The 27,399-nt window shown below is 39.7% G+C and overlaps 1 protein-coding gene across 8 annotated transcripts in view; it reads right to left on the minus strand.

Annotated features, from left to right (window-relative positions):
* The window catches only part of si:dkey-237h12.3 (teneurin-3), a 132,357-nt gene that overhangs the window by 32,369 nt on the left and 72,589 nt on the right, over positions 1-27,399 (minus strand). For 4 of the 8 annotated variants that reach the window (XM_040010185.1, XM_040010186.1, XM_040010187.1 and 1 more), the window contains exons 7-17: positions 25,848-25,973; positions 23,537-23,751; positions 19,178-19,385; positions 17,994-18,095; positions 16,776-16,970; positions 15,471-15,671; positions 8,797-8,982; positions 6,131-6,151; positions 5,613-5,636; positions 4,313-4,459; positions 3,559-3,775 (exon numbers count right to left, since the gene is read on the minus strand). In XM_040010185.1, the coding sequence (XP_039866119.1) occupies positions 3,559-3,775; positions 4,313-4,459; positions 5,613-5,636; positions 6,131-6,151; positions 8,797-8,982; positions 15,471-15,671; positions 16,776-16,970; positions 17,994-18,095; positions 19,178-19,385; positions 23,537-23,751; positions 25,848-25,973 (1,642 nt within the window). The remainder of the gene's footprint in view (positions 1-3,558; positions 3,776-4,312; positions 4,460-5,612; positions 5,637-6,130; positions 6,152-8,796; positions 8,983-15,470; positions 15,672-16,775; positions 16,971-17,993; positions 18,096-19,177; positions 19,386-23,536; positions 23,752-25,847; positions 25,974-27,399) is intronic. The other 4 variants (XM_040010190.1, XM_040010189.1, XM_040010191.1 and 1 more) reach the window with 3 other exon arrangements.

Raw genomic sequence — 27,399 nt, forward strand, 5'->3', positions numbered from 1 at the left:
CCACAGCGATTTTTTATAAGGTGAAGCCATAAGTACTCTAGATGTGAAAGGAAAAATGCAGTTGGAATACAGAACACATACAGTGTTAGGCAGTGACGAGTCAAAAGCGGAGGCTTTTGCTCATTTAAAGTCTGTGGGCAACAATGTGTGTATACGTTTGGTTCAAAAAGAAGAAAAGAGAATTTTTGAACACACTATGTCTATGTTTCCAACACAACAATGTGTTGGAAACATAAATCTGCCACCAGATGTTCACATATGGTGGCAGATTTATAATTTATGTAGTTCACCCTCTACCGTTGGTCAAACTGTAATGTTACTGGAGCAAATGGCAGCGGCAGTGGTGGTTATAGTGTTGGGTGGGGATGGGGGGTTAAATGCTTCACTTTAGGGCACCTCTGTGGTAGTTAGTCTGGCATGGGGGAGCATTACTCATTTAGTTTCCCCAACTCAGATTTTCCCTGCTGGTAAATGGATTTGCTTCTGGTCAATAGGTTCAGCACCTCTAGCAGTTCATTCCCTGTTTTCCCCTAAAAAAAAAGGCATTTTCTTGTGCATTTCTGCTTTGTAAATCACAAACACGGAATATTCATACATAATTTAAAGCATCAGATATCCTCATCCTCTGCCATTATTCATCACGACTGCTGGGCCTGCAGGTAGAACTTGTCAAACACTAATCTTTATTTTTATATTCTTAAGTGCGAAGCGATTTGTTAAGGTAGTCCTCTGTTTGAAGATACAGTTAAAGGGAAAGACAAAACTATATTTCTCCATCAACATTTAGCTGTTCCAATTTCTCAGCCGTGGAGCAGAATTTTAAAAGCGTTCCCTCTGCATTTTTCACCGGTGGGCAAAAAATGTTCTATTTTGCCACTTTATCTCCGGGTCATTACGTATATGAGAGTGAGAGCGTGTGTGCGAGAGAGAGCGAGAAAGAAAGATGATCAACAGCTTTAGCCTCTCATTTCCCTCCCGCTTCATGTCTGGTACAACCATCTCCCATCGTTTATTTACTGGCTCAAAGAACAAGGCCACTTAAGAGCCACAGCGAAGGTTCCCTCTTCCTTCCCTGTGACTCTATTAATCTTTTGAGAGGCAGACGGATGATACAAGAACTGAACCACCAAACAAACGCAAAGTCGCACCACCTGCTGAAACCCCAGAAATGAATCATATAATTCATGCATTCTTATCTGTCATTGTGCCAGACTGGCGGTAGAAAAACAACGTCTCAAAACCCAGCGGGAGACTTGTGTGGGGACATGTGATATGGCTGGGGAACTATTGTGCGGGGGAGAGGGTTGGGGGGATGGGGGGGGGGCACTACACCACAACACATGTTTTATTCTCTGTGCTATACGAGGGACAACTTTACTGCTGAGTTCTGAAACCTGACCACACACTGAAATCGGCTGCCTTTCTCTGGGCTAACACAATGGCTTCTTAAAAATAGAAGGACATGAATGACCTCTAGCTGTGTCTCATTTCTCTACCTTTAAACATCAGATACTCTACGGCTTGGCATAACAGTCACTACCGTCGCTGAAAGTCTTCTCTTCTGGCATTGTTCCAGTGCTTCAGAGACTCTCATAATGTATACTCTGCAAAGGCAGTGGATAAATTATTCACTCTATAACCTCAAATGAATTAAAAAACAAAAAGGGGTCTCCAAACAAACCCTGTCACTACTAAATTCTACTTCATTATATGACTCTTTCAAAATTTACTTCATGTATGCAGTATTTGCCATGTAGCGATAAGATTAAAAAAAGGTAATTAATTTTGTAAAATTTAGGACTACGCATGTTTGCAGAGCTCCTAAAACACTGTTTTTGACTATAAAACTAACTTCTATGAGGAGATAAAAAGGCAAATGAATATTTTGAGCAAGAGAGCTAATGCCACTGCCAGACATGAAATCGACATTAAGCTGAAGACAATGAGGATGAGGATTACTGAGAACCCGGCTGTGGGGAATTGCCTCATTCTATATTTTCAGTAAAGCATGCTATTTACATAAGGATTACTTTAAACTATTGGCGGAAATATTCCCAAAGCCTTCTGCACACAGTTTGGCAATCATTTTCCTCTCCATCAGTCACAAAACAAACTCTTCTTGTGATTCTGAACAGATGTGGGAATGCACCGAAGTTTACATGAAAAATATAACAGTCTCTTCAGTTTGCACAGAGATATTGTACAGTACTTTAATCACGAGGTAAGATCTTGTTGCTCTTTACATCAAACTTTTCAGTCATACAAAAACCACTAAAAATCAAATTCATGCAACGAGCTCAAGAAAAAGACGTAGGCATAGTGCAAGGTGTCACAATGAATAAAAGGAGTCCTGAGAAACACAAAAAGTTTCAGCTTTTATGCCCATCAGTGTCAAAATGTCTCAGAAGCACAATAAATCTGTGTGGGTAGAATGTGGGGTAAATATATCTAGTGGTGCATGTCAAAGAGTCGAAATCCAATCCACTAAACTTCTTGAGGAATGTGAGGAAAAAAAATAAAATAATAATAAAACAAAAGAATAGTTTTTGAGCAGCTTTGCGAGGTTACACTAAACATTTCTGTGTGCAGTTTTTGTTTCTGTGCGTCCAGAGACCTGAGCAGTGTTTGGTTAATTGGTGATTACCCAATTAACACACTGATTGCCTGTCCAGGGCGTACCCTGCCTCTCACCGTATGACAGATGGGCTGGGTTCTAGCCCCGCCCCCATGACCCTGAAGTGGATAAGCAGAGGAGAATGTAGAAAACGGGTATAACTGTGATGCTGTTTTTCAGGGTCGTCAAAGTGATTTCCATTTTACATTCTCCGGGTTAAAATGACTGCCTGCATAGAATTTCATGGCAGTGTATCATAGTTGGTTTCAGTGAGCAGCCAAGCAACTGACAAATCTGCCTTTCACCGTGGCTAATAATTACAGGAAACTTTCTGCAATCCTGTACCTTCTTATAAAACAGAAATGTCACCTTTATGAGTTATGAACTAAAGAAGTGACTCATTGTCATCAAAGTGGTCATCATGTACAACATTGCAGCAACAGGATTTTTCTAATTTTTTCAGTCAGTAATAACTTGACAAAATTATCCGTGTTTGATGTTTTTTGATGGAAGAACAGTTTTAAATGAGAAAGCGTTCTATCAGGTCTCTGTTATACAAACAGTGTGTGACGGGCAGCTCACTGATGCAAAAATTAAATTATGCTGTACTTTCCTTTTTCAATTTGGAAAATCACATGGTCCTGTTATCTGGGTTTAAGCAGTCTAATCCTTATGTTTTTATAGTCATAAGGGCTGATTTTAACAGGGAGCAAGCTTATTCCTGAACCACTTAATCCCAACTTGTAAAATAAATAAATAAAACCGTGTGGCAACCAAGCGACTGTAAACAGGCTTGTCACTTTGACTGCAAAGACAAAGATGTGAGATCCTACGACATTTTCGAGGGGCTGCACAGGTGTGCCTCTCTACCGGTAATGAGACAGCAAACAGCTAACTGGATCCAAATAATTAAAAAGCTGTCAGTAACTCATTAAGCTGCTTACCTGCTGTTGAAAGGGTTATCCCTGGGTATCACGTGACTGCCACTGGGGCCGATCAAAAAACTGACGCGTTCATAAAAGCTCTTAGAAGAAGACTGGGCGACTGAACTCTGGCTCTGGCTTGCGATGGCAGCTGGGTCAGGTGAGCCACGACAGTAGGTCTGACCCTGGCAGGCAATCTGAGTGCAGCAGTCTGGATCCATGCAGTCGATGAGCCCGTCTGGAAAACAGGAGGGGCGGTCAAGACAGGGAGGAAAAGCTCGGTTGACCTGGATATGTTTGGGTTTGACGAAGGAAAACATAAGCATCTCTATTACTGTGTTCACCTCTGATACACAAAGATGACTTCTTACATGAACTTAAGTTCATTAAAGCACCGACAGAGATCCTGCACTGACACAGAGTGTGAAGTGTCTGTCGCCACACGCGAACCTCAAAAGTTCTGGGGTGTTGATTAGGCCAAGGAGAAGTTCATTAGAAATCCAGCTTGCAGAGTTTTAATATATAGTGCCAACAAGTCTTTATAATTGATCTACTGTATATTTTAAAGCATGCTGTTTAACAATCTGCTCTGCCTCTACATTAGCATATTCTTTCCAGTGATGTTTTATGTATGATTGATTTGTTTTGTTTGTTTGCAATGTCACCGAGGAGCCACATCAAAGCCAGTTTTCTGTCTGGTGCAATAAGAGATAGGCACCAGGTTTTTTTCCAAGGCTAAAAAGACAATTTGTATGAAGCTTTTACTTCTTCCTACCTCCCTCGTTATCCTTGCCATCTGAACAGAGCGTTTCGGTCGCTACATCGCATCCCAGCCCTCTCCATCCTGACTGGCAGATGCAGTGCCAGACGTTTTGATCCAGGACGCACCTCCCATTGTTGTTGCACAGCCCGGGGCAGCCGTCTGTCAACACATCACGTATATGTCAAACAGCCAAACGCATCAGGACGAGGAAATCAGGATGAGAAGGCGAGGAAGGGGTGAGAAGACAAGAGCGAAAGGGGCTTTTAGAGTGGACGGAGGAGAAGGAGGGACAAAAATGATTAAAAAAAAAAAGAAAAAAGACAGTAATAAGTGAACGTACGGTACAATACACCTCCAACAGGACTGGGGATGGGGGGCAGGGGAGGTGGGGAGTTGTGAGGCGTTACGGTCGTTTCACATGAGTTTTACTATAATGTGCAACCACAGCGTAAAGGGAAATGCATGGGATAAAAGGACAACAAACCATCTCAGTTGTTTACTTACTGTTGAAAAGCCAGTGGGAGATGCTGCGAATGCTTGTTGAGTCAAATGCTCACAGCAGTGATTTTGTGTTTAAATCAAAGTCTGGATGGCTCTTTTTGAAGTAGCATCTTTTAAGGTTACATGGATCCTCACACTGTGATTTTTAAATGAACTGCAGTCTCTTAATGTCAATTCCCCAACAATTTTCTTGTTTATATGTGAATCAGAATTTCAAGGATCTTGCTCTTCTTCTTCTTTTATTTTAGTTAAAAGTTGCACAAATCCCATTTAAGAAGCTCGAAACACTGTCTTGGAAGTTCATTGCTTTTTCTTTTTTTTTTTTTGCCTGAATATAATTAAAGCAGGAGTAGTACATTGCAGATGTTTGAAGCACTCATGTGAAGTAACAGCAACATCAAAGGGAAGAGGAAGTGTATGTAAATAGCAGGGAGAAGAGTGAGAAGAGGAGGGAGGGTCTAGAGTCTCCACATTTACAGAAAACAGTGCACTTGCTGCCAGATCGCATTCCTTTTAGTGGAGGGTGAAGACAGGGAGCCCAAACATGACTAAACCACACCAGTTCAGGGCGTTTAATCTGGCAGACACAGGGAATTAAGACAGGGAGGAGAAGGGACCGTGGAGTCTGGTGTGAGACTGGTAAGGACGGACAGGAAATGAGGGGACATATCGAGGGGAGCAGGATCACAGCAGAAACATTATGATCGACTTGGACATAAAACAGGTGTATATACGCCGTGCTAGGAAAGACAAAGAGCAGGGAGGGATTGTTCGTGACAATCTCCCTTGGGGGGGTAGTGGTTCAATTTACCTTTATATCCTATCTTGACTGCTCCTATTACACAACCGAGGAAAGGGAAACATTTGGAAAAGAAAATTACTTATCGCTGTGGTGGCAGAGAGCTAAGACTGACAAACACATTTACTTATTGTAACTTACAGGGAGTACAAAAAGTGGAAACCGTGGTTGGCATAAAGCTGATGTACCTGCCAACTTGGTTTAAATATTTGGAAAAGAAGCTTTGCAGGTAGTTTTCCCGAAGATTATTGCTGTCCTCCCCACGTGTTAGCTGCTGCTCTAATTTCAATCTCTCTCCTCTGTATGTATCACAGTGGTTATGGTGATTGAGCCGAATAGCTAATATTAAGCATGAGTGACAGGATGTTATTGATATTACTGAAAGAGAGGGAAGCAGTGAGCTCACCCATTGCTAACACAGTTCACATTTTTTAAGCAAAATAAAGGTGTTCAGCTGGCTCAGAAAAAAAATATCTAGCGTGAAGTGTATAATTTTCAAGTGTAAAGTGTTTTTTTTTTTTTTTTGTTACCTGATACTCTTGAATCCAGGGCTAATACATGTAAGCCAAGACGGAGTTGCAAAGAGACAGACAGGCAGGCACACAAACATAAAATAGAAAAGAGAATGGACATAAGAAAAAGTTAGTTAAAGATATGTAAATAGGGGGGGGGAAACTGACAAGTAGGACATTTATGTAAGAGAAGAAGAAGAAAGAGAAGCAGCATCTTTAGAGGGATGGATCCACAGTTTTGCTACATCAAGAGGAAACATCTAGCATTTAAAAAGTGAGTGTAGATGTTAATTAAAGCACTAAGTGATTAATCAGAATTATAGATGCCGATAATGATTTGTATTCTGTCTACAGGAAGCAACATAAAAGAATTCGGCAATATGTTCCCAGTGAAATATTCATTTTAAAACTCTCCAGCTGATTTACTTTGCCATAGAAAGATGGTCTAAAATAACGGCGAGCGCACTGTTTCTCTTTATATCTGTGTGTTATAACACTCTTTGTTGTCAGAGTGTATGAGCCAGTTTCATCTGGGTCTGCTTCAAAACATTTTACTGTCTGCTTGTCAGGAGTATAGGCCCGGCCTCATTCCAATATGAATGCATCATGAAGCAGAATACTATACTTTTTTTCCCCCATCATCTCTCCTTCAGCGATTTTAACAACAGCGTGCCAACGAACCAGCAGCACACAAAGACAAATCAAAAACACCTTAGCGGAAAACTGCAGTACTGAGAAAGCAGCGACAATGGGTTAAGCCTTGCATATGAAACAGGATCTAGATCCATGTGACAATACAATGGCCAAGGAAGTCCTCTATTCAGACTCTGACCATGTAATGTGATTAAAAGACGCTTTGTGCAAATGGCAGTTATTCAGGGTTTGAAAGACAAAATAGGCTCCCAGTCGTCCAAGAAAAGGTAACGCACTGCCTATTCATTGACCCTGCATCCAAAGCAAGGAGTTACTTTCCTGCTGGGAACCTTAAACAGAAGGAAGGAAAGAAAGCGAAAATGGATGATGCACAGTCGGCGCTTAGGAGGGAAAGATTAATAAGATCAGGAATGTGACCCCCCCAACAACTCCCTCACTGCAATCTCGTCTCCCCTTGGAGATGGATTTGCGCTGCGGACAGCGGGATTGCTGATGAGAGAACTTGTAAATACATAATTAGGGTTCAAGAGTTTGGAGTGCTAGATCTTTGTTTCAGAGAGAATGTGTCGGCATTGAGAGGTTGGAAATTACACTTGGGGGAATGCTGCTTGAAGCGGCGGGTCAAGGTTTAACTACAGGACCTTTGACAAAGGGTAAGGTGTGAAGGAAGCTTGAGTTAAAGGTCAATAGGAAGTGACATCTCAGAACTCATTATCCTCATTAATGCCAGGTGAAGCACTGCCATTTCAGGAAAATGATATTCCAAAGAGGCCTACCCGTGGCTTTTTGGCTCCCTAAATACCTGCCCTTGACTCACTAAAAGAGGCGTCACTTCAGCAGGCGAAAGGTTGAATATCTAAACCGATGCTCTAAATTACAAAGTTAATTGTAATACGGCGTCGCAAGAAGATTTTTTTTCTTCTCTCTAAAGAGACGAGATAACATCTGTGCGTAAGATCCCGGCGCTTCTTTTTTTAAACTTGGAAAATGTTTCGTTACATCTTGATTTAAAAGCAAAACTGGCAACCTTGTAACAGAAATTCATTTTGTCAAGTTTCTCTCTGTTTCCAAGGTTTAATTCTAGTTTTAATCCACCTCCAGTACATTTATACTCACCACAATATTTGACAGCAGGTAAAAGACAAATAGATTTGTTGAACAGAAGCTGGTGGCCAAAAGGATCAGCAGCCAACAAAAAAAAATTAAAAATAAATAATAAAATTCATCAAATTAATAACAATGAACGGAATGAATACATTGAAAAATGGTGTTATTATGTTCAGTATAGTCACCGAAGCTAGTGGGGGTGGAAGCACTCAAAGCTTTTACTGAAAAAGCAGCAAGACCGTGTAAATAGAGTCACTCTGAAGGAAAATCTGACACTAAAATGCTCAGTAATTATTGTAAAAGTGTTTATACCATAAAATTTGGATTATTCTCCAGCACCTAAATATTTACACGAGAAGTGCTTTGTTATTGCATCTGGTTAGTTATTGAGACAAAAAGGTTTTATATAGTTTCAAAAATGAGACAGGTTTGATAAACTGATGTTAAAAATCCGTAATAAACATGTAGCAGAGTAAATCTTTTTGAGTTACCCTCCAACGCTGACTGTGTCTGACAGACATTTAAAAGAAATGTTATAAGACACAGAAATGTTTAGAAGATATATAAATATATAAATAAACATTAAAAAAAAGGAAGATAAGGATAAAGATCATGGATACAGTGTTTGGTTCAGTGATCTCTGAAAATTGGATTGCAAGACGCAGTTGTTTACCTCTAAGCTCTGTGAATATCATCAAAAACTACTCATCACTTGCCATGCTAAGGTAGTTGTATTGAAAAGGTAAGCAGCGACAGCAGTACCACAATCTGTGCCTGATGCTTGAAGCTGCGCTGAAAATACTGACATTCACACTCCAGAGCTGCCCTTTTAAATCTGCCCATAAATGAATTTCCTCTGCAGTTTGTGCCCTTCTGTCAAGGGTGTGTAGGTGTACGTTACTGTATGTGTCACCATGGCTCACCGATGGTGCAGTGTTCACCCGTCCAGCCCTGGTGGCAGTCACACTTGCCCTCTCGGCAGACTCCATGGTCGATGCAGCGTGGGTGACAGTCCCTCTGCTCACATTCTGGTCCTGTCCAGCCTTCCTCGCAGTGACACACACCACTTATGCAGGAGCCGTGGGGGCCACAGTCCACCACACACACCTCTGTCGCAAAACAAAGAGCCATGGAGACATGTAGCTTCTGTTCCTTGAAAAGTCGTTTTTCCCCCTCCCTTCTAGACTCGTGTATTTTTGTATGCTGAATAGATGCATCTGCCAACGCAGAAAAAAAACGCTCTGATGTTTGCTAAGTGTGAGCTTCCTCAGTTAAAGTGGGCCAATAAGTTTAACTGTAAACAAGACATAAAAACCGTGCAAGAAAAATCCCGACACTGCAAGGCAACTACTTCAATGTCTGACACTATTTCATCTAAAGAGTCAAAATTACTGCTATCTGTTAAAAGAATGTTTAAGATGCATCGTTATACACGGGAAATGTCAGGCCTTTGCTGCTTTCTTGTGCGATATGGATCTCAGTGGACTTGTTGTGGAAACAATTCTTTTTAAAACGAGTGTAGACTGGAATGCACGACAGACATAAAATAATAATAATTTGCATAGAAAAAATGTCCTTTTAAGTTTTATCCTGCTGCTACTTTACCAAAATGCAGACTGAGTGGTAAGAAAAAATAATATTTCTTCATCTACAATTTATCATATTAATCTTGACATATGACATGATCACTTTTATGGATCCAGGTGAAAATCCTATGTTTTCCATGTAGCCTTTAAACGACTGTACACTGCAATATGCACGGGGTGTACTGAAACTAGTTCAAATGCACACTGAAGAAATGAAAAATTAAAGGTTATAACATTCAAATATTCTGTATGTCCCATTGGAGCACTCGTGTTGGCCACACCTCCCACATTCCTTTCCCCTCTCAGCAAGGTGCAGACAAACAAAGAAACAAAGAAACAAAGAAAAAGCTCTGAAAACATAAGATTCAGCCATTTGTTTGCACCATTTTGAATCTCTGAGTTCGGTATTTGGGGAGTTGCCATGTTGTAGTCTGAAGCCAGACGAAAGGGTAGAGTGCCAAGTTATCAGCTAAGGCTAGCAGGGTGCATTCATACACTATATGGATGCATCTCACAGATAAGTACCTGCTAATTAGCACCAACATAAATAATAACATGCCATCTGTCGTAAGGGCGAGTGGAAGCAAGTGGATGGATGGATAAATAATACTAGAAATTCACTGATTGACAAAAAAACAAAGAAATACGAAGAGAAAAAAACAGCGAGACCTCTAGCACGATCTTAAATAACTGTCCACAAAAAACGTAGAATTTGTAACATAATTAAATTTAAAATGTTCTAAAAGGATCAAACACTACAAACGTGGAGGATAGCTCCAGTTCAGTGACTCAAATTAGCCGTCTGTCAACCCACCACCTGTCTTTCAGAGAAGCCTCTCTCGCTTGTTAAGCAGTGCTGTATCAATCATGTTTCGTGGTCCAAGATCCTGCTGCATCCACAGAGGCTGCAGTCTTTTTAACGTGTCGTAATGCTGTTTTATTTAATAGAAAGAATCATTTTCTATGACTATGTGGATGCTTCAGAAAAAAATCAGGGCCGTTTCACACAAAAAGCGACATGCTGTGCGCCGACCGCCAGGTTGACCGAGTCGGAAATTATGGTTGCACTGGCTGCTGCGCTATGCCTGTAATATGGAATTTCTGTCTATTACATGAGCCTGCTCTGGTCATTCTGTGTTTCTATTGGTTGTGTGAATGCTTGACATACTGTACTGCTGTCAAAAGTCAACCATAGCAGGTGCTCTTCGACTATCCTGCGCTTCACTGTTGATATTAAGCTTTGGATCATGACTTTTTCCACAGTAATTCAAACAACACATCAATATATTCAAAACCATCCTTGTGTTGTGGATGTGATCTTAGACTTTCTATTAACGGTTTTTTGAGGTTTTTTCTCTGTTTTCAGCATTTTTCTTGCTTTATGTTTGGCTTTGCCCGTTTACCCTCAACAAAACCTTTTACTAAGGGAAAAAATTAATTATATATTATTTATCATTTGATTCTAAGTCAGGTAACCCACCTTTACTAACTCTTCAAATGTCGTTGTTATTTATTTTTGCATTTCTGTTTATGTCCATAATGATAGAAAAGCCATTTTTGTTGTTGTTTTTTCCCCGAAATATTTCAATCAGAAAATATTCTATCATCTTTAGCAGGAAACTAAAGAGCTAACTTCTTGCAGAGTTCCAACTCCACTGAACTTTGTAAATCCTGTTTTCATAGCTTCTTGGATGTTAAACTTTATTGAAAACCCTGGGAGAACAGCCACACTGATTATTTTGTTGGAGCTGAAAGAATTCAGACTGTTTTTAACTTTTACCCGCCCCTGAGTGTTTGATTTTGGGAACAAAGGAGTCTTTGGACCTGGAAATGACGTCAGACTTAACCAGCGGATAATACATAAAAAAATAATCCCATAAAATAAACTTCTTTCTTTTGTACCAGGCTGTAAACATGCTTTTCTTCTTCTCTCAAGTTTGGCCTTTTAACATGGAAGTCTATGAAGGTTTATCTGCTTTCTGAGCCCAAAACAAGTTGCATTTGGAAGAAATGGGCACCTTGGACTCTTTTTTCCCCTTAACCTGAGAAGTTGCTTTGTGCTACTTCTTTAGATAGCAAAGTGTATAAAATAATCACTTATAGACTCTTTATAGGTATATAAAAATAAGCACTTGGTCTTCTTATTAATAACGTATGACTCATTCGACATCTAGCTGATAGGAAATTTATTTCTCAATAACATCTTTCTCCCATTTTCAGTAAAACTAATGCTCATGACAGTATCGTAATAAAAGGACATTTCTTTCCAGCACACGCACAATCAACAGTTGATTTCTTGCTTTTGCTGTAGCTCCTGTAACTATTTTTTTTTAAATTCAAATTATTTCACAAACTGTTTTTTTTTTACAAGTGTGGTTACCATCAAATGAAACAAAGCCTGTCATCACCATAAAAGCATTGAACAATGAAACACTGCAATTACTGTGTATCCAAAAACTTCCAAAACAACCACTTTTAAGGTTTTACATATTACGAACACTCATTTGCATGGCGTCTTGGCAGACTGAGGCGAGGGTTATGGATTTAAGTGGGTTCTTATAAAATGTTAGATCAGCATGTCTTCAAGTATGGAGTTCTGAAAAAAAAAACTGAGCAGCTGTTATAAATCTGTGTTATCTTTACAAAATTCAAATGATTGAATCCATGGGTGGTAAGTAAATCAGTCTGTACCAGGCTAAAGCTAATGCTCAACAATCTGTGGCTGCTCTTGTCTGGGAATAAGAAATGTTGATTTCCTGGAACTAAGAGCTTCTATCAAAGCTTTCGAACAGAAGAGCCATAAAGCTTTCTGCTGTGACAATAGCCGTCAGTGTGCGAGACGAAAGAAGCTCAAGTATGTCCTCAAATTTTAAGTGACTATAAATGCTATAGAAAATTTAGAGCCGCATGACGAAAAAGTTAGGTGCTTTTTTAAAACTTGGTATAGCTGTCAGTGAAAGCAAATTAGCCAGCTTCATTCTGCTGCCCAAAATGTAACAAGTCTTAGATGTTCATGGTTTTTTTTGTTTTTAAAACCAATCCACCCCTGCTGCTTTTCCTATGTTCATCCCCTTTACTGAGGCTCTTTTAACTCTCTGTTCCAGCATTCTGAATAGAGTTTTTCTTCGATTGACGGACCTTGGATGGTTCTGATTAAGCTGAGCCGACACTGTAGAATATTAAGTGTGCCTCTGGAGAGGAGTCATTCAATTCCAAAGGAATACCTCCTTCCCATAGAATCTATGCAATCAATTTTTCATTAGTCCAAAAGTGTTTATCTGCCTTTAACATGCCCCTGACTGAGAGGTTGTGGGCGGTCGATTCATGCTACGCGCTTGTTAATTAAAGTTTATTTAATTAAAGAAGAACTGCAGCATTAATTACCAAGGAATTCTCCACCCACCCAGGTGAGTAAACTCCCTAAGTTGTGGACCGCACTGAGGCCACCCTCTCTATTGACAAGCCTGAGATATCTTGCTGAGTGAGAGGATTGTGTTTGAAATGTCAAAAGGTTTAATAGAATAATAAATGACTTCTCTTTCAAAAAAACAGAAAATAAAGTGAGACACAAAAGAAAAGAAGAAATCTTTTTCACCAACAAAATTCCTTTTTTTTTTTCTTGAGTGCCAACCAAACTGGCTACATGCTGCTTCAAAAAGCCTGCACAGGCATCTCAAACGTACCATCCAGCCTTCTTATGCTTTAATTTCTGCTTGAAGTTCAGCCAAAAGTAATATATTCAACAGCCTTTTATACTGACTGAAACAAACTCCAACTTTCTGGTTTTAATTGTTTGACTCAGCATGTGTTTTTCTCTGGTTTTAACGCACAGAGAAATAGTGTATTCCAAGAAGGGGGAACTGCAAATAAATCATCTACATCTCACGCACAGATAACAGATGGGAGGGGCCAGCCTTTGAACTATCATGTCACCTACCTGTGTCGAGAGATAAACCGCCTGAATGCAAACCTGGTAACAAATGAAAAGGGTGTGCTGTGAGCAGCTGGGAATACTAATTGTTCTCATCTCCTCGAAAATAAACCTAAAGCTGCAGCAAAACTACATTGCATTTATGATGTTAAAAATACATTTGTGTTGCTCTTCAAGAAGAACATATGCCAGGTCACGCAAAAGTAGCGTGGAGTCGACGCTTTTGTTCTGAACATATGCTGTGTTTATAATCTGCACATGCTACAAGTGTTCACTACACAACTTTGACGGCGTGATCACATCGGCAGTTTGAGTTATTCAGCCTGTGACAAAATGAGGCAGTTGCCTTTTTTTCCTTTTTATAAAAAAAAAAAAATCATTTAGGTTCAAACTGGTAAGCAAATCAAAACCCATAACATCAGGTCTGGTAATCCAATTTAAGCAAAGTCATATGCTGGTTTTGTAGGTTTTTTTTAACAAAGAAAGTTTAGGAAGAAAAGCAAAGCATGAACTTAGCAGAACTAGGACAGATTTCAGTCTAGACTTATGTCCAAACATGAGTGACTCATGTCATTATTTGTCTCCTTATATCCAACAAAGCCTTTGTATCGAGTTTGTTTCCTGGAGTCAGGTGAAATTACTTTCTTACTTTCACTTGGTAAACAGCTGAGATTTGGGGGTTTTTTTTCTGATATTTTAGAGTGTTTGTGTCATGTAAACAGACATTTGGTATTGTTATTCCCATTTGCCCATTTGGGAACGCTTCCTCATCATAAAACATACTGTCTTTAGTTGAAAATGTTGTATTGTGAAAATAAACAAGAAACGGGGTGGTATAAAAAAGGTGTAACCAACAGCAGTGCTCATAAAACACCAAAGCAACATGTATTCATGGCTCTTCAGATGAGAAATGTCAGTCAGCCAAACTCCTATTCATCATTATCTGTTGGTGCAGTCCCAGGCTATGATTCAGTGGAACTCAACAAATGAATAATTTTGTTTCCTTTGTGCTTTATGTGTGAGAAAGCTGAGAAACACTGATTTATGACTGATTTAAAATGTTCATTCCAAAACGTGGCATATTCATTTAGGAAAACAAATTGTTCTTCAATGTTCTTTTAATGATATTTCAAAAACATCAGTGATAAATTACCTCAAATTGTGTCGTTTTTTTTTTGTAAATTATTAAAGATCAAATCATAAATCACACAAATTTCTCTTCTAATTCCTTTTTTAAATTTCTATTCAAAATTTAAATAATTGTTGCTTAGGTTTCTTAATAAGATAACCAGAAGTAGATGCACCGCACTGTGTGAGACAGCTTTTATTTCAACTTAAAACCGGTAATAAAGGCTTATACATCTGCTGTTTACGATACCCGGTGTCTGTGCACAGCAAGAGGGGGAGTTTATTTGGAATACACGCAGAGAAATGTGGTACCAATTACTCGTTAGAGAAACTTCTTCCACAAAAAAAGTGAAAAAAAAATACTATAGATCTCGCTGCACTGTCTGCATTGACTTGTTTGTGGAACAACCCTGCACTAATCAGCAATGCGACAGACAAATACAATAAAAGACTACAGATTTAACACCAACTTGCTTTAATTCTATTTTGGCAAATGTGTAGAATTTGAAAATGTGCCTAAAATATGAAAAAGACCAAAAGCAGAGCTGCGACACAAACTAGGCAAACTTCTGTCATTATATTAATGAAAATCAAGTTAAAGCTGAAGCTCAATTAGTCGGTTGACAGGAAAGCAAAGGAACGAAATAGAACGGTATTAAATAGTGTGTCACCTTTCAAGGTAAATGGTCTTGCTGAGATCCAGTGTGATACGTTTTTATTCATTTCATATTTAGCTCCAATTCACAGATTTCTTCTTGACCTTAAGGTATGTGTGTGTCACCGTTTTTCATCGCATTAAGGTTTCATTGAGCAAACTATTAATTAAAATGAATTATTAAATAGAATTATTCTTTAATGACTTTGAAAATAATAATTATTATATAACCTAAAATCATAAACCCTACACACGATAGCTTTAGGAGGTGGAAAGAAAGCGAAAAAGCGTTCTGACCTATGGAGCAGTCGGCACCTGTCCAGTTCGCCTCGCAGATGCAGGTTCCCGAGTCGGTGTTGAAGGTGCCGTGACTGGAGCACTGCTCTGGACAAGTGCTCTTCAGGATCTCACAACTGATCCCTCCCCAGCCTGGGTTACAGTGGCACTCGCCATGATGACAGGCTCCGTGACCAGAGCACATCGGGTCCACACAGTCCACTGAGGACACACAGCAAGTGTGACAGCAATGTCAGTTTACCACTTTTAGATTGGATATAACCCTACTTATTTACCCTGGCCACTTTGAGTCTGCTACCAGCCAAAAATCATTTTAGAGTGGAAATACTTGAGTGCCAGATGATGGCTGGTGAGGCGCAGCTGAAATTTTTTGCAGGGTTTGGTGGTGGCCAGTAGTAATTTTCCACCCTATGTTCAACCAGCTCCTCTACGGTATATTATAGGGTGCTTCCAACATACTGGCAGCATAATTATGCTCCATTACAGGCGATAGGAAAAGCAGCACAATTAGTGTCTAGACAGATACAATCAATTACTATTAACAATTTGCAGACCAACTTGCTGATCTAGGTTAATAATTGGCAATTATGACCAACATAATCAACCCATTACTAACAAGGGATAATTTCCTGCAACGTTTTTCTGCTTCTTCTAGTGTTGATTGCGCCGTGCATTTCTATATCTACTCGGACGCTGATAATGATTATTTGCCAATTTGTCAAACTGGAGCCCTTACTTGGAGCTACAAAAGCAGCTTCCTCCCATAAATGTTTCCTTCCCATATTGTTTCACTTCAAAGAAAACCACAGTATATTCATTAAAGAACTTAATAGCATTTTACATGTAAGGTCAAAAGCTCCTGTAAGCTGTAAATCTGAGCTTATAATTGCTTTTTGTCTGCGTGGAGATCAATAAAGTTAAATGCACTGAAGTGAACGGGGGAGGTGAAAGAGCTTGACAAGAGAGAAGAAGGAGCACTTCCTTAGTAAGCAGAGGAACAGATGCCATTGACTGATTGATTTTAACAAGTGTCTTCATCTGTGGAGCCTTCCAATAGGTGACTGCATCAATAGACTCTGCTCAATCTGTTCCAGCTTGTACCCTGATGTGTTCGAAACACTAAGAGGGAGTTAATTCATACAACCCGTATCAATAACGACATCCAAAGCATTATCTGCTTGGTGGAGTCGAAAACACCAATTGTTTCACCAATGGACTGTGTCGATTCCCCCCGAGCTTCATACAGGAATATGTTGCATCTTGCTGCTTTGAATCCGGAGGGAAGAATTCTTATTTTCAGGTTACCTTGTTCACAGTTGGTTCCTTTGTGTCCTGTGTTGCACGCACAGTTTCCAGCAACACAGAGCCCATGTCCCCCGCACTGAGGATCAATACACTGGGACGCAGGAACGTCACACTCGGTGCCTTTCCAGCCGCTGTAGCACTGACAGCGCCCCCTGGTGTACTGGCCGTTACCGCTGCACAACACTGGACAGGCGGCTGAAGAAAGACATCAGGTACATTTTTATCATTCTGTATTGTTTTTTGTTTTTCATCTAATGTAGATGGGAAAAACATCAGAAATACTGTAGATTTGCAGTTACATGAGAAATCTGATTCCCTTTTTTGTCTATAATTTAAATGTAAAGCAAGCAAGCCCGCAGGCTTAGCTTGCCAAAAAAACAGCCAAGAGAATGAAAACTTCCTCGAGTCTTTAGAGTGGTTGGTAGGCAAATTATGTTCCCAGATACAACTTCGTATTCACGTATCGATTGTGCACTTGTTTTAAACTGAACTTGTAGTTAAAAATGTATCTATTTCTCCATCCAGTCTCTTCCTCTTATCTTTAGAGACAGACAGCTGTTTGCACTTTAGACAGTGGGGGGAAGCTGGAGTACCTGGAGAGCACTATCCACACAGAAAGCAGGTGGTGGAATTGAACTCAGGACCTTCTGTCCGTAACTATATATCACTTTTTTTTTTTTAAGCAAATTGATCTGGGAAGCAGGAACATCTGCATGGTTCCAAATGGAAAGTCATGAAGATGCTGGAGTTAGTTGTCAATAATGTGAAACTGCAACAGTTAAGTGCAAGTACAGTTATAGCCTGTGATGACCAAAAGCCAGAACACAAATCGTATCAAGAATCAGAACAGGAAGCACCTCAGTCTTACAGGAGCAGGTCACAGATAGCTAGATAGACAGACCTACACACAGAAAAGGCCTGTACAATACATAAGCAAATATTATATTTGAGCTGTTCTTTCTGGTGGACAAGCAATGCATGAATATATCCACTGGAGTCTCTTTAAACTGTCTAAACAGCAAATTCTGCATTTCTAGTTTGAGACTGCTGGAAACCTACCAACTGACAAACATACCATTATAAAAACAAAAGTGTATTTACTTCAGTTATATTATGGCAATCCAATTTTCTAAAGCACACATATATATAGCTGTCTTTGTTTGTTTTTAATTTAGCTGAACTGACCCTTTAAGATGAATAAAGACGCTGAGCAATTACCTCTGGAACAATATGGTCCTATGAATCCTGGGAAACAGTGACACGATCCTGCCATACACTCCCCGTTCCCGTAGCAGTTGTGTGTGCACTCTGTCACCGATTCTGTGGGTACAGCAGCATGTAATTCCAACAATTAATAACTCATCAGATTGTCACATTACAACAAATCTAAATTTCCTCTTTAATATAACATCTGACAACTGTAAAAATGTGTGAAATACTGCAAGCCAGCCAAGCCAGCAATTTTTCTTTTATCCCCCCTGCATTAATTTAGAATTTCTAAGCATCTCTTATCTGCAGTGCTTGTATCAGTCATGGCATACATTTACAGCTATTTGTCCACGTCTGAATAAGGTCTAAGCCTCCATAACACTATTCTGCAGCCCAATTGTTCCCATGTAAGCCATGTTAAGTAAAAGCCACAAAGGCATTTCAAATTACAACAAATGTATTTCCTTGACACAATTTCCTTTTTCTTATTTCCGCTAACGCTTCACCACCACCCCAAACCCTTGAATGACTGATCATGCCCACACAAGCAATGCAATCTCCTGAGTGTTTACAACTCAAATCCTCTCCGAGTTGAAGTTAATCTGACATATCCTACAGACAGATCTTGTGTTCATTCAACAGACCATCGCTCATAAAAGGCACCCCCAAAAGACTGGGACCCTCATTTTGATCTGCGTTAAGGGGGCAAACTTTTTTGTTATTACTCTAGCTTGTATTGGATGTTCATTGAGCTAGCTTCGGACCCAGGCAATTTTGACCTCACACGTCAATACCTTTATATTTGTAGGGCCAGATCAATGGAACCCCCGAAGGAAATAGAAAAAGAAAAAAACGTTAACTCAACCTCAGTGTTTTTCCTACCGCAAAACCCACAAGGAAATTTCACAGACTTCAGAACACTGAAGAGGTTGTTAGGAGGGAAGGATCAATGCTGTGTATGGTCTTGCATTATAGTGTTGAGCACAATAATCCACTACCCTCCAACGGAAGCCCAGATCTGCCTCCTTGCTTTCTCAAAGTTTAAAAAGCTCAGCATGTTTGTGTGGCAGCCAGATTTTCCAAATATCTAAGTGTTTGTTCATGCAGGCACAGCTAAATTAAAGTCTTCTGAACATGTTATTACACACTATTTCAACTGCACTCATTCTCATAGCAGATGTGTGTCCTCATACCTTGGATGATGGTGTTATAGGACACGGTCTCCACGTTCCGTCCGTCATTATAAAACGCAAAGTGCCACACTCCTGAGTCCAGGTACTGGATGAATCCGGCTTGGTGGACGGCAACTGGGTCTGAGCGGGCCCTTGTGTCCGGTTCACTCAGAGCCCGATGCTCTTTGGCGATAAGCCGACTGCCATCCAGTAGCTCGACAAAGTCATACTGCAAAACAAAAGCCAGAACAGATTCCAGCAGATGCAAAAGATGGACCTTTAATGTCAGCCTAATTAAATCAGACAGTAAAGGAGAGAGAGAGAGTTTTCAAAAAGTTTTGATCTTTTTAAATATTGAATGCTTTGCATGCACAGTCTGACAGGGACTCAAAGTTAGTTGTAAAGCAAGACACAGCTATAACAGGTTCGTGTACACAGCAAATATTCAGAGTATAATAAATGTTGATTTTTCAGTGAAAGCTATTTGGAGTTGATAGATGTGGTTTGGAGAGGTGTTTGTATACTGATAGAGCTGATATGGCTCTAGGGCAAATGCTCAGAAATGTTCCAAAAATATATTGTTAAGTCGGGTGGGAGTGAATTTACAGACAGGCTGGCAATGTGTTTATTACAATCTGCTAAATTAACATTGATAATGTAATAATGGTGATAGTAAAAATTCTCATTTATTCAGTTCAGGAGCACCTGTCCAGAATATAAATAAATACCATGTTTCTCAATCACGTCTATACACATTTTACACAGTTTCTTCAAATTTAAGTCAGTAGACTCGATTGGCAGGCAGTGAAAACTGACATCATTGATGATAATGGTCCTGCTAATTTTCTTTTGATATCTGTAGATTGCTAAGAAATAACCATATGGATTCCAAGATTATTCCCATGAAATAACCATCCACTGTACTGAATGCAAATCAGCATTGGATATCATAAACAGTAGAATGTAGATGCAAAGCATTAAAAGAATCAGTCTAATCAATGATTCATTTTGCAATGCTTGTGCACTGTCAAGTTTGGTATCATTTGGATGAGTGATTAGTTTGATTAAAATATTTGTTACACAGTACTTTACTGTGAGATGTCTAAAGAACCAACGCTGACTGCAAGAGATTATAAAATGAACATTTATGACCACATATAATTTGATTTGACGTAGCTTTTTCTTGCAAGGTGAGTCTGTGTTTGATTATTTAGCAAGTGCATTAAGCAAGTGCATTAATTGGCATTAATCTCATTTTATGTTCTTGTGCCGTGTTTAGTAACTTTTTTCCTTCCCTTTTTTAACATGATGCATGTATCTGTTAGCTTTCACAACAGCAGACTGCCCGAACAGCCATTTAGGAAAAATGTGTACATTTTAGGGACAGAAAATGCCCTGGGCTCTCCCTGAACAGGCACTGTGCTAGTGAATGAGAACAAATGCAACTTAAAGACACGGTGACCTCAGGCGTTTTCTTTTTTATTGCTATATGTGAGGAATTTAGCAGCATATCGATATATTAGCTCCAAACAAACACTGATTTAAAGGGTAAACAAGGAGTAACGAGTTATTCCTGCCAATGAGTAAATTGGTACATCTGGTCTCACTGCACCTGCTCGACACCTGAGCCTCATTTTGACTGAAGCTGCAAGGTACACAGAGCTCTGCAGCAGAAAACAGTGTAACACAAAAATCCCCAAACATGCTACAGGCTGCAGAGGAGTACATCTGATGAAGACAGCAGATCCCCTGGCTAACGCAGTTGTTAGCTACACAGATGCACTGAGCCTATAGTGAAAGGCTCAGGCTGGAACAGAGTCTGTGGATTTCTTAGGAGTGGGATGCATACAGATTGGCACAGTAGCTGTTTTTAAAGAGCTCCAATTCAAATCCAGCGATGAGGCTGTTTGCAGAGGGCTTTGATGAACTGTTTAAGCCATTGATTTCTGACTGACACCACAGCTGAAGCACTTTTAAACGGAAAATTCAGACACATACGTTTATAAAATTTGACCACATATTAAAATGTTCCGTTTATTTCAGCTGGAAGTCAACACTTCATCATTTGATTTCAGTAATAACTGAATTTACAAATAATTTTAACATTCTTTTGTAATCCACATTAAGGGCGATAAAAAAAAGACACTTATAATCGAGGACCTATGGAATATTCTGTCTCACGGAAACACAACAAATGTCCAAATGGATTAAGAATGGGGACAAAAGGTGAATTAAAACAGGATTTAGTGCTCAGGAATGTGACAAACTCAAAGGCCCAGGCGACCTTTTAGTTGACTTGCAAACGACTGAGAAGAGAGCATTAAGCGAGGGGCAGGAAGAGTCAATGCTGTGATTTAAAGCGTTCTGAGCAGAGCAGGGGGGCAGGGTAGGGATATTAACCTGGCGGAAGTTGACTTCTTTGTGTTGTTGACTTGAGGGAGAAGTAATAAAACAGTTCATCCCAGAAACCCTAAACTCCCCGGCCAAGTGCATACATCTCGATTAGCTTGTGTGAAAGGCCCCCTCCCCAACTCATCTCAATCCAACAATACGGGTGAGTAACAGTCAAGAGACCAAGCGTGAAGAGACTGCTGGATGCCCCATGGACAGAGGAGGAATGCTCAGAGGCGGTGAATGCCTTTAGATTGAGTGGACAAGCCGTAGTCGTACAACAGAGTACAAATTGCTAAGAAAAAAAAAAGAAAAAAGGAAAGTTTGTTCCTCCCAACTTCTGGTTTGTATCAGCACAGAGAGACACTCAATAGCAGATGGAGGAACTCTATATTTGAGAAAGGTGGAAAGGCTGTTGCACTTAAATGCAGTCTTGTCTTCCAAGCTGTGAATACGATGAACAGTCAATATCTCTCATTGGGGTCTTTCATGCTCAGTTAAGTAAATGCATTGATTTGTGCCCCCAGTACCTGAATAGAATGTAATTTGGAACAATGGACACAGTGCCCACCATTGACAAGCTTGAGTGTCAGTGCAACAATTGCTCGAGACATAAAAGTAGTGTCTTGTTAATTAGTACCCTTTGGTCTTTGATTTTGTTGGGCTACCTTTTTTTCACCTTGAAAGTGCAATCCAGCTCACCTATTGTCACTTGCATTGGACTCTCTTCCATCAAGAGTGGCCCTAACTGTCTTCACTTGAGTGAAGCCCATCTTTACTAAGAGAGAATGTCGAGAAGGTGAAGCTAAGAGCTTTTGCTGTCAAGTGTGGTGGAAAATAGCCATTGTCTGAGTGCTTCCATCACCATCACTAGACACTGGACATTCAGATACCCAGAAATGCCATTCAAGTGACACATCAGACATTTTGGAAACACTTCAATTTGCAAATGGCAGCCATTTAGTGGAAGTGAAAGCTGTGCATGCCCACACACATGGGCAAATCAAACCTGAGAGCAGAAAATTGAACTACACCGAGTTCTAATTTGCAAAAGCCCCCATATTCATATAGAAGTAAAGCAAAGGAAAAAAAAAAAACCCTTATGTAATCTGAATTTAATCTGTCAGTTTCACCCACATCTTCTTTAGGACACAGTGAAATGGCTTCCACAGATAATAGAAAATGCAATCAAATTTCTAAATCCTGCCACCACAACTCTCTTCAGTAGATATAAGAAAAAAAGGCTTGTTCGTAGTGACAAACTCACAGATAATTACCGTAATTATTCTTAAGAAAAGTGTTCGGTGAGAGATTTCAGTAGCTCGTAAAACTTTACGGTTTTTGGTTCAGTGTCACCGTTTGCCTTTTTTCCAGACACAGCAGGCACCCATTAGTGAAAAGCCTCTATTAACCAATACACACAACCTGATAATGGAGCACTGAGCAGCTAAAAAGCCTTTACAAGGTGATTAATATGTCAGTACTGTGTTGTGCCCTAAAGGTGCAAATAAATAAATGATAAAAGGTTAAAAAAATAAATCTTTACATCCTTAATTGGATGTACAATAATTTTTGTTGATGCAAAACATTAAACATACAGGGTATTATATGTGCAAACAAACTGAGAACAACAGAAAAAGGCGTTTGATTTGATAGGCAGTGCAAAAGGAAGGATTTCCAGAAACGTCAGGATATCTTCACTGTTTTGACTTTATGTTCATATCCACCATTGAAGGACGTTAAATGTAATTAAATCTGCTGAGAGTTGAACAGAGCAGCAAGGGTGAGACCAGATATTGGGGTCCTAAATCTAGTTACACTAGTAACAAAGAAAGAACCATCCAAGTTATCCCCAGTAAGCACATTCTCTAGCAATATGCTTTCACCGCTTATCAATCGAACTTTTCAAATATAAGATGATGTGTTTTGGTTTTCTTGACTCAGTTTCACACTATCCTAATTTTAAAGAAGTTACATCAAAGCCTTTACCTGAGTGTGAGATGGTGCGAGGCCCTTTCGTCCATAGACTCCAATCAGTGCATTTTTCTGTACTGAAATGTTGAACTTAAGAAAGCCTGGTTCCTCCATGTTTATTTGAGAGTGCCAGAACACACCCGGTGGAATGCTCTGACCCACTCGCTTCCCTATGTCCACCTGCCCAGTATCGATGGAGTTGTTTTCCGGATGAAGCACGCTAGTCCTTCCTATAAGAGAGAAACAAACCCGAAACCATAGAGTTAAGGTGATATTGACTGAACACAACCATCCAAAAGTTTTAGAATAACTCCAAAAATAAGTATGAATTCCAGCAAATAAATCATACAAAAACTAGTAACTAAACTACCCAAAGAATGAATATATAAATAAATAAATGAATAAAAGCAGACATATTCAAGGATTAAGAAAAAGGATTAACAGCTTTCTCACAACAATGGAAATAAGTACTGAAAGTTAATGCAAACAGTTCCTATAGGTGCCTGAACTTTTAATGATCGCTCACACAGCCTTCGTCTCTGTGCAAAGCCCGTATCAGAACCGACTTTGTTACTACACCTTCTGATTATTACACTCTACTGCAGGAACTAGTACAGCATAATGCTATCAAAATGGTGGAAAAAAGGAAGACCGACTGGTTGGTCATCCTAGAGCACGATAATGAGCCAAAATATCAGAAGAAGAAAAGTGGACAATGATGGAAGGGCAGCAGAGTCCCCATATTTAAACCCCATTGAGCTGGTTTGGCATTGGCTGGACACACTGAGAAGTTACATTGTGCAAGTTCCAACAACAACTGGAAAAAACACATTTTTTTAAAACCATTTGACCAACAGTGCAAATAAGTCATCGCAGAATCTTGCTATCCTCTCATTTTTCATATATCTTTTGCTTTGCAGCATTGAATTGTTTTATTCATGCACAGGGGCATAATAGTCATATCTTTTCCAAATGAATTGTGACTGAGCAAGGGAGTATTAAAAGTAATGGTTCCCTGTAGTCCATGATGCACTGCTCAACAACAAAATGACCAGATATAATTGCCCTTTTATAAGACTAAGAGGCCAAGTCTTCCATTTTTACTTTGGTCCCGGTGACTCATAGACTAAGCCTTCATATCAGATAAGGTCTAAATGGAATCTGTCACATATACTGAGCACTACCTTGCCAGACCAATAACAGCAAATCAAAACAATTTGGAGAACGATGTCTTTAAACTGTGCCCTCCGAGTGGCAAAGATGGAGAAATGGTGGGTTTAAATATAACTCATACTCAATTAAAAAACTGTAGCTTGCGAGGTGCTATTATAAGAATGCATTTTATTGTTAAGAAGAAAAAGCTGTAAAGCATTTTTAAACCCCTACCATCTAAGGCTCTGCTGAGGAAGGAATGCAGCTGGATGATACACTTGCATACCTTTACTGCTTCTTCTGTTCTTACGCATTATAGAGTGTGGACATAGATATACTGTAGCTGTGGCTATATCTGTTTGTGGCAGACCCCAGTTATTTGCATGCCTCAGTGTTGTGCGTGTAATGAGGCCATTGCCTGTCACTTTAGCTTCAGTCAAAGTGAAGACTGGAAGCCAAGTTTACCTCCAGGGAGAATAATAGCTGACTATTGATTGCCTTTAAACAGTCCAAAACCTGTCTCATGCTATCTTAATTAGCAGTACTTATGAGGATTTAAATCTAGTTGAGTTTAAACAACTGAGCTTTTGCCTGGCCTACTCAACTCAATTATTGTTTTCATGGCTATGCATTCTAAATAATGTGTGCGCTTAGAGATTAATTTGGTGGCTTTTGCTGTAAAGGTGAGCTGCAATGGCCCGCCTGCTTGTTGATGAATACACAATGGTCCGAGATTATGATTAGAGAGTAGAAAGCTGTCTGGAATCAGTTAATTAATATTCAGAAGGTGAAAGATCTCAATAAATTTGAAAGTCTGGGCATTGAGCTGAATGTGGAAGCCAAATGTTTTGCAGCCGCAATTTGTCTTTATTGCTATTTAGACCTTTGCTTGATTTAATTAATTTGTGTGTCGTTAAAACTCATTCTGCTTTTTGTTCTGACATTAAATTTCAAATGCATCAACTAAAGAAACCCTTGACTTTAGATGAAAGTTTTTCATTCATTGGCCAATAACTAATCAACACCTCCCCTTTCCTTTAAACTGTTTAGTATTCAGAATATTTAAAACCCACACAATATATTGTATATACAATCCAAACTAAAATCCAGTGAAGCCAACAAAAGAATAAATAATATTAATATTGTGCATTACATGTCATTCTTATTTCCTCACCATCAGCAGAGAGAGCTGTCCCTACACTCGACTGAGTGGGCCCTGTTTTCCCAACTCCTCCATTTTCAAAAGCCGGCTGGTTGTCCAACTCTTGGAGCTGCCAATTGAGGCCGAAAAGGTGCATTGCTGTGAAATACACAAAAAAAAATAACTGCGTGGGCTTGTAGAAATAGATAAACAAATAACCAAATAGTGGCACAGAAACAATCAAGCCACTTAAGCACAAAAGACCAGTGGGAGTGCACAATAGTTGAATCCGATGCAGGGTGAAAACAACAACAGTTTAACTTCCAATATTTCAGTTTAAATTTTGTTTTCAGTGACTACGCTGCCATGGGTGGTTTTTATGTAAACACAGCACCGATACAGGCCAGACAGAGTCATTTCAATCAATAGTTAGCAACCCCGTTGCTGTGGCATGTTTCCTTGGGGAGCGCTGTTCATTAATGCTCCAAAGTGCCTGGACACAAACCGTTACTGTATTTAAGAAAGCAGCAGGCAGGATTTCTATTTTGGCGAAAAGCTTCCACTTCAGACAAGCACACAAGATACACTGGAAAAGTCGTAACTTCTCCAACACTAATACAAAGCAGGAAGGACACAGATGCAGCTTTATGTGTTAGAAGAAGATGGAGGAAGACAGAGACACACAGAGAGTTTGATGAAAGTGTAAGACCATGTATTGAGACAGACACTCACAGCAGGAGAGGGAAGTGAGAGGGTAAGATGCTGCAACACTCTAGTTCTCTTACATAACTAAACTGTGACTGGCTTTCATTCAGACAACCTGCTTTATTGTCGTAGTATTGGGTGCAATCAAACTGTTCTTCTTGTTGTTTTGGGAAACTGAGGTACTTCTGTGAGCACAGCGAGAGGGCCAATCTCCTTCAAAGTCACCAGCCAGGAAACATGCTGAGGAAGCATCTTGATTTCCGACCATTTGATCTGCGGGAGGAACTTTTCTCCAACACCCATCGCTTGCTGGGAAGATGGATGTCGACTGCAGCAAATAACTTGAGAGGTGGATGTGGGGCCAGAGAGACTATCAAATGTGAAGGAGACCAAGAAGAGACGGAAAACTGTATGTGCAATGTATTAATAGATACTTTGTTAAGAAATCAATTGAGTGTGTGTGTTTTTTAAAGGCTACTGTTGGAAATGCTTGGCATCAATTGAGTCACACAGGACTCGTCCTTGGTAGATCGTATGAACAGGTGCACCGGTGGCTTGAATTTCAGTGAAATAATGGGGATAGCACTGAGTGATAATATTTACCAGCACATTCAGGTAACACCATGCTGAGTGTCAGAATCTTTTTTTCTTGCAGGTGCTGCTGAAACAAATCAGCAGCATCACCTGTAGAAATGGCTTCTGACTGGTTCATCAATAATTTTGACAAGTCTGACTTTTCACAGGGAGCACCTCCCGATGTGAAATCCTGTACGATCTGAGCACACCTGTTCTTTTTTTCCTTCTTTCTTTTTTCTCTACCGATTCCCACATATAATATTTCAACTTTTTCTGAATATTTGGCAGTGTTAGAATCCTAGTA

Source organism: Simochromis diagramma, unplaced genomic scaffold, assembly GCF_900408965.1.
Source record: "Simochromis diagramma unplaced genomic scaffold, fSimDia1.1 OVJJ01000585.1, whole genome shotgun sequence".
In the NCBI taxonomy this organism is placed as follows: Eukaryota; Metazoa; Chordata; class Actinopteri; order Cichliformes; family Cichlidae; genus Simochromis; species Simochromis diagramma.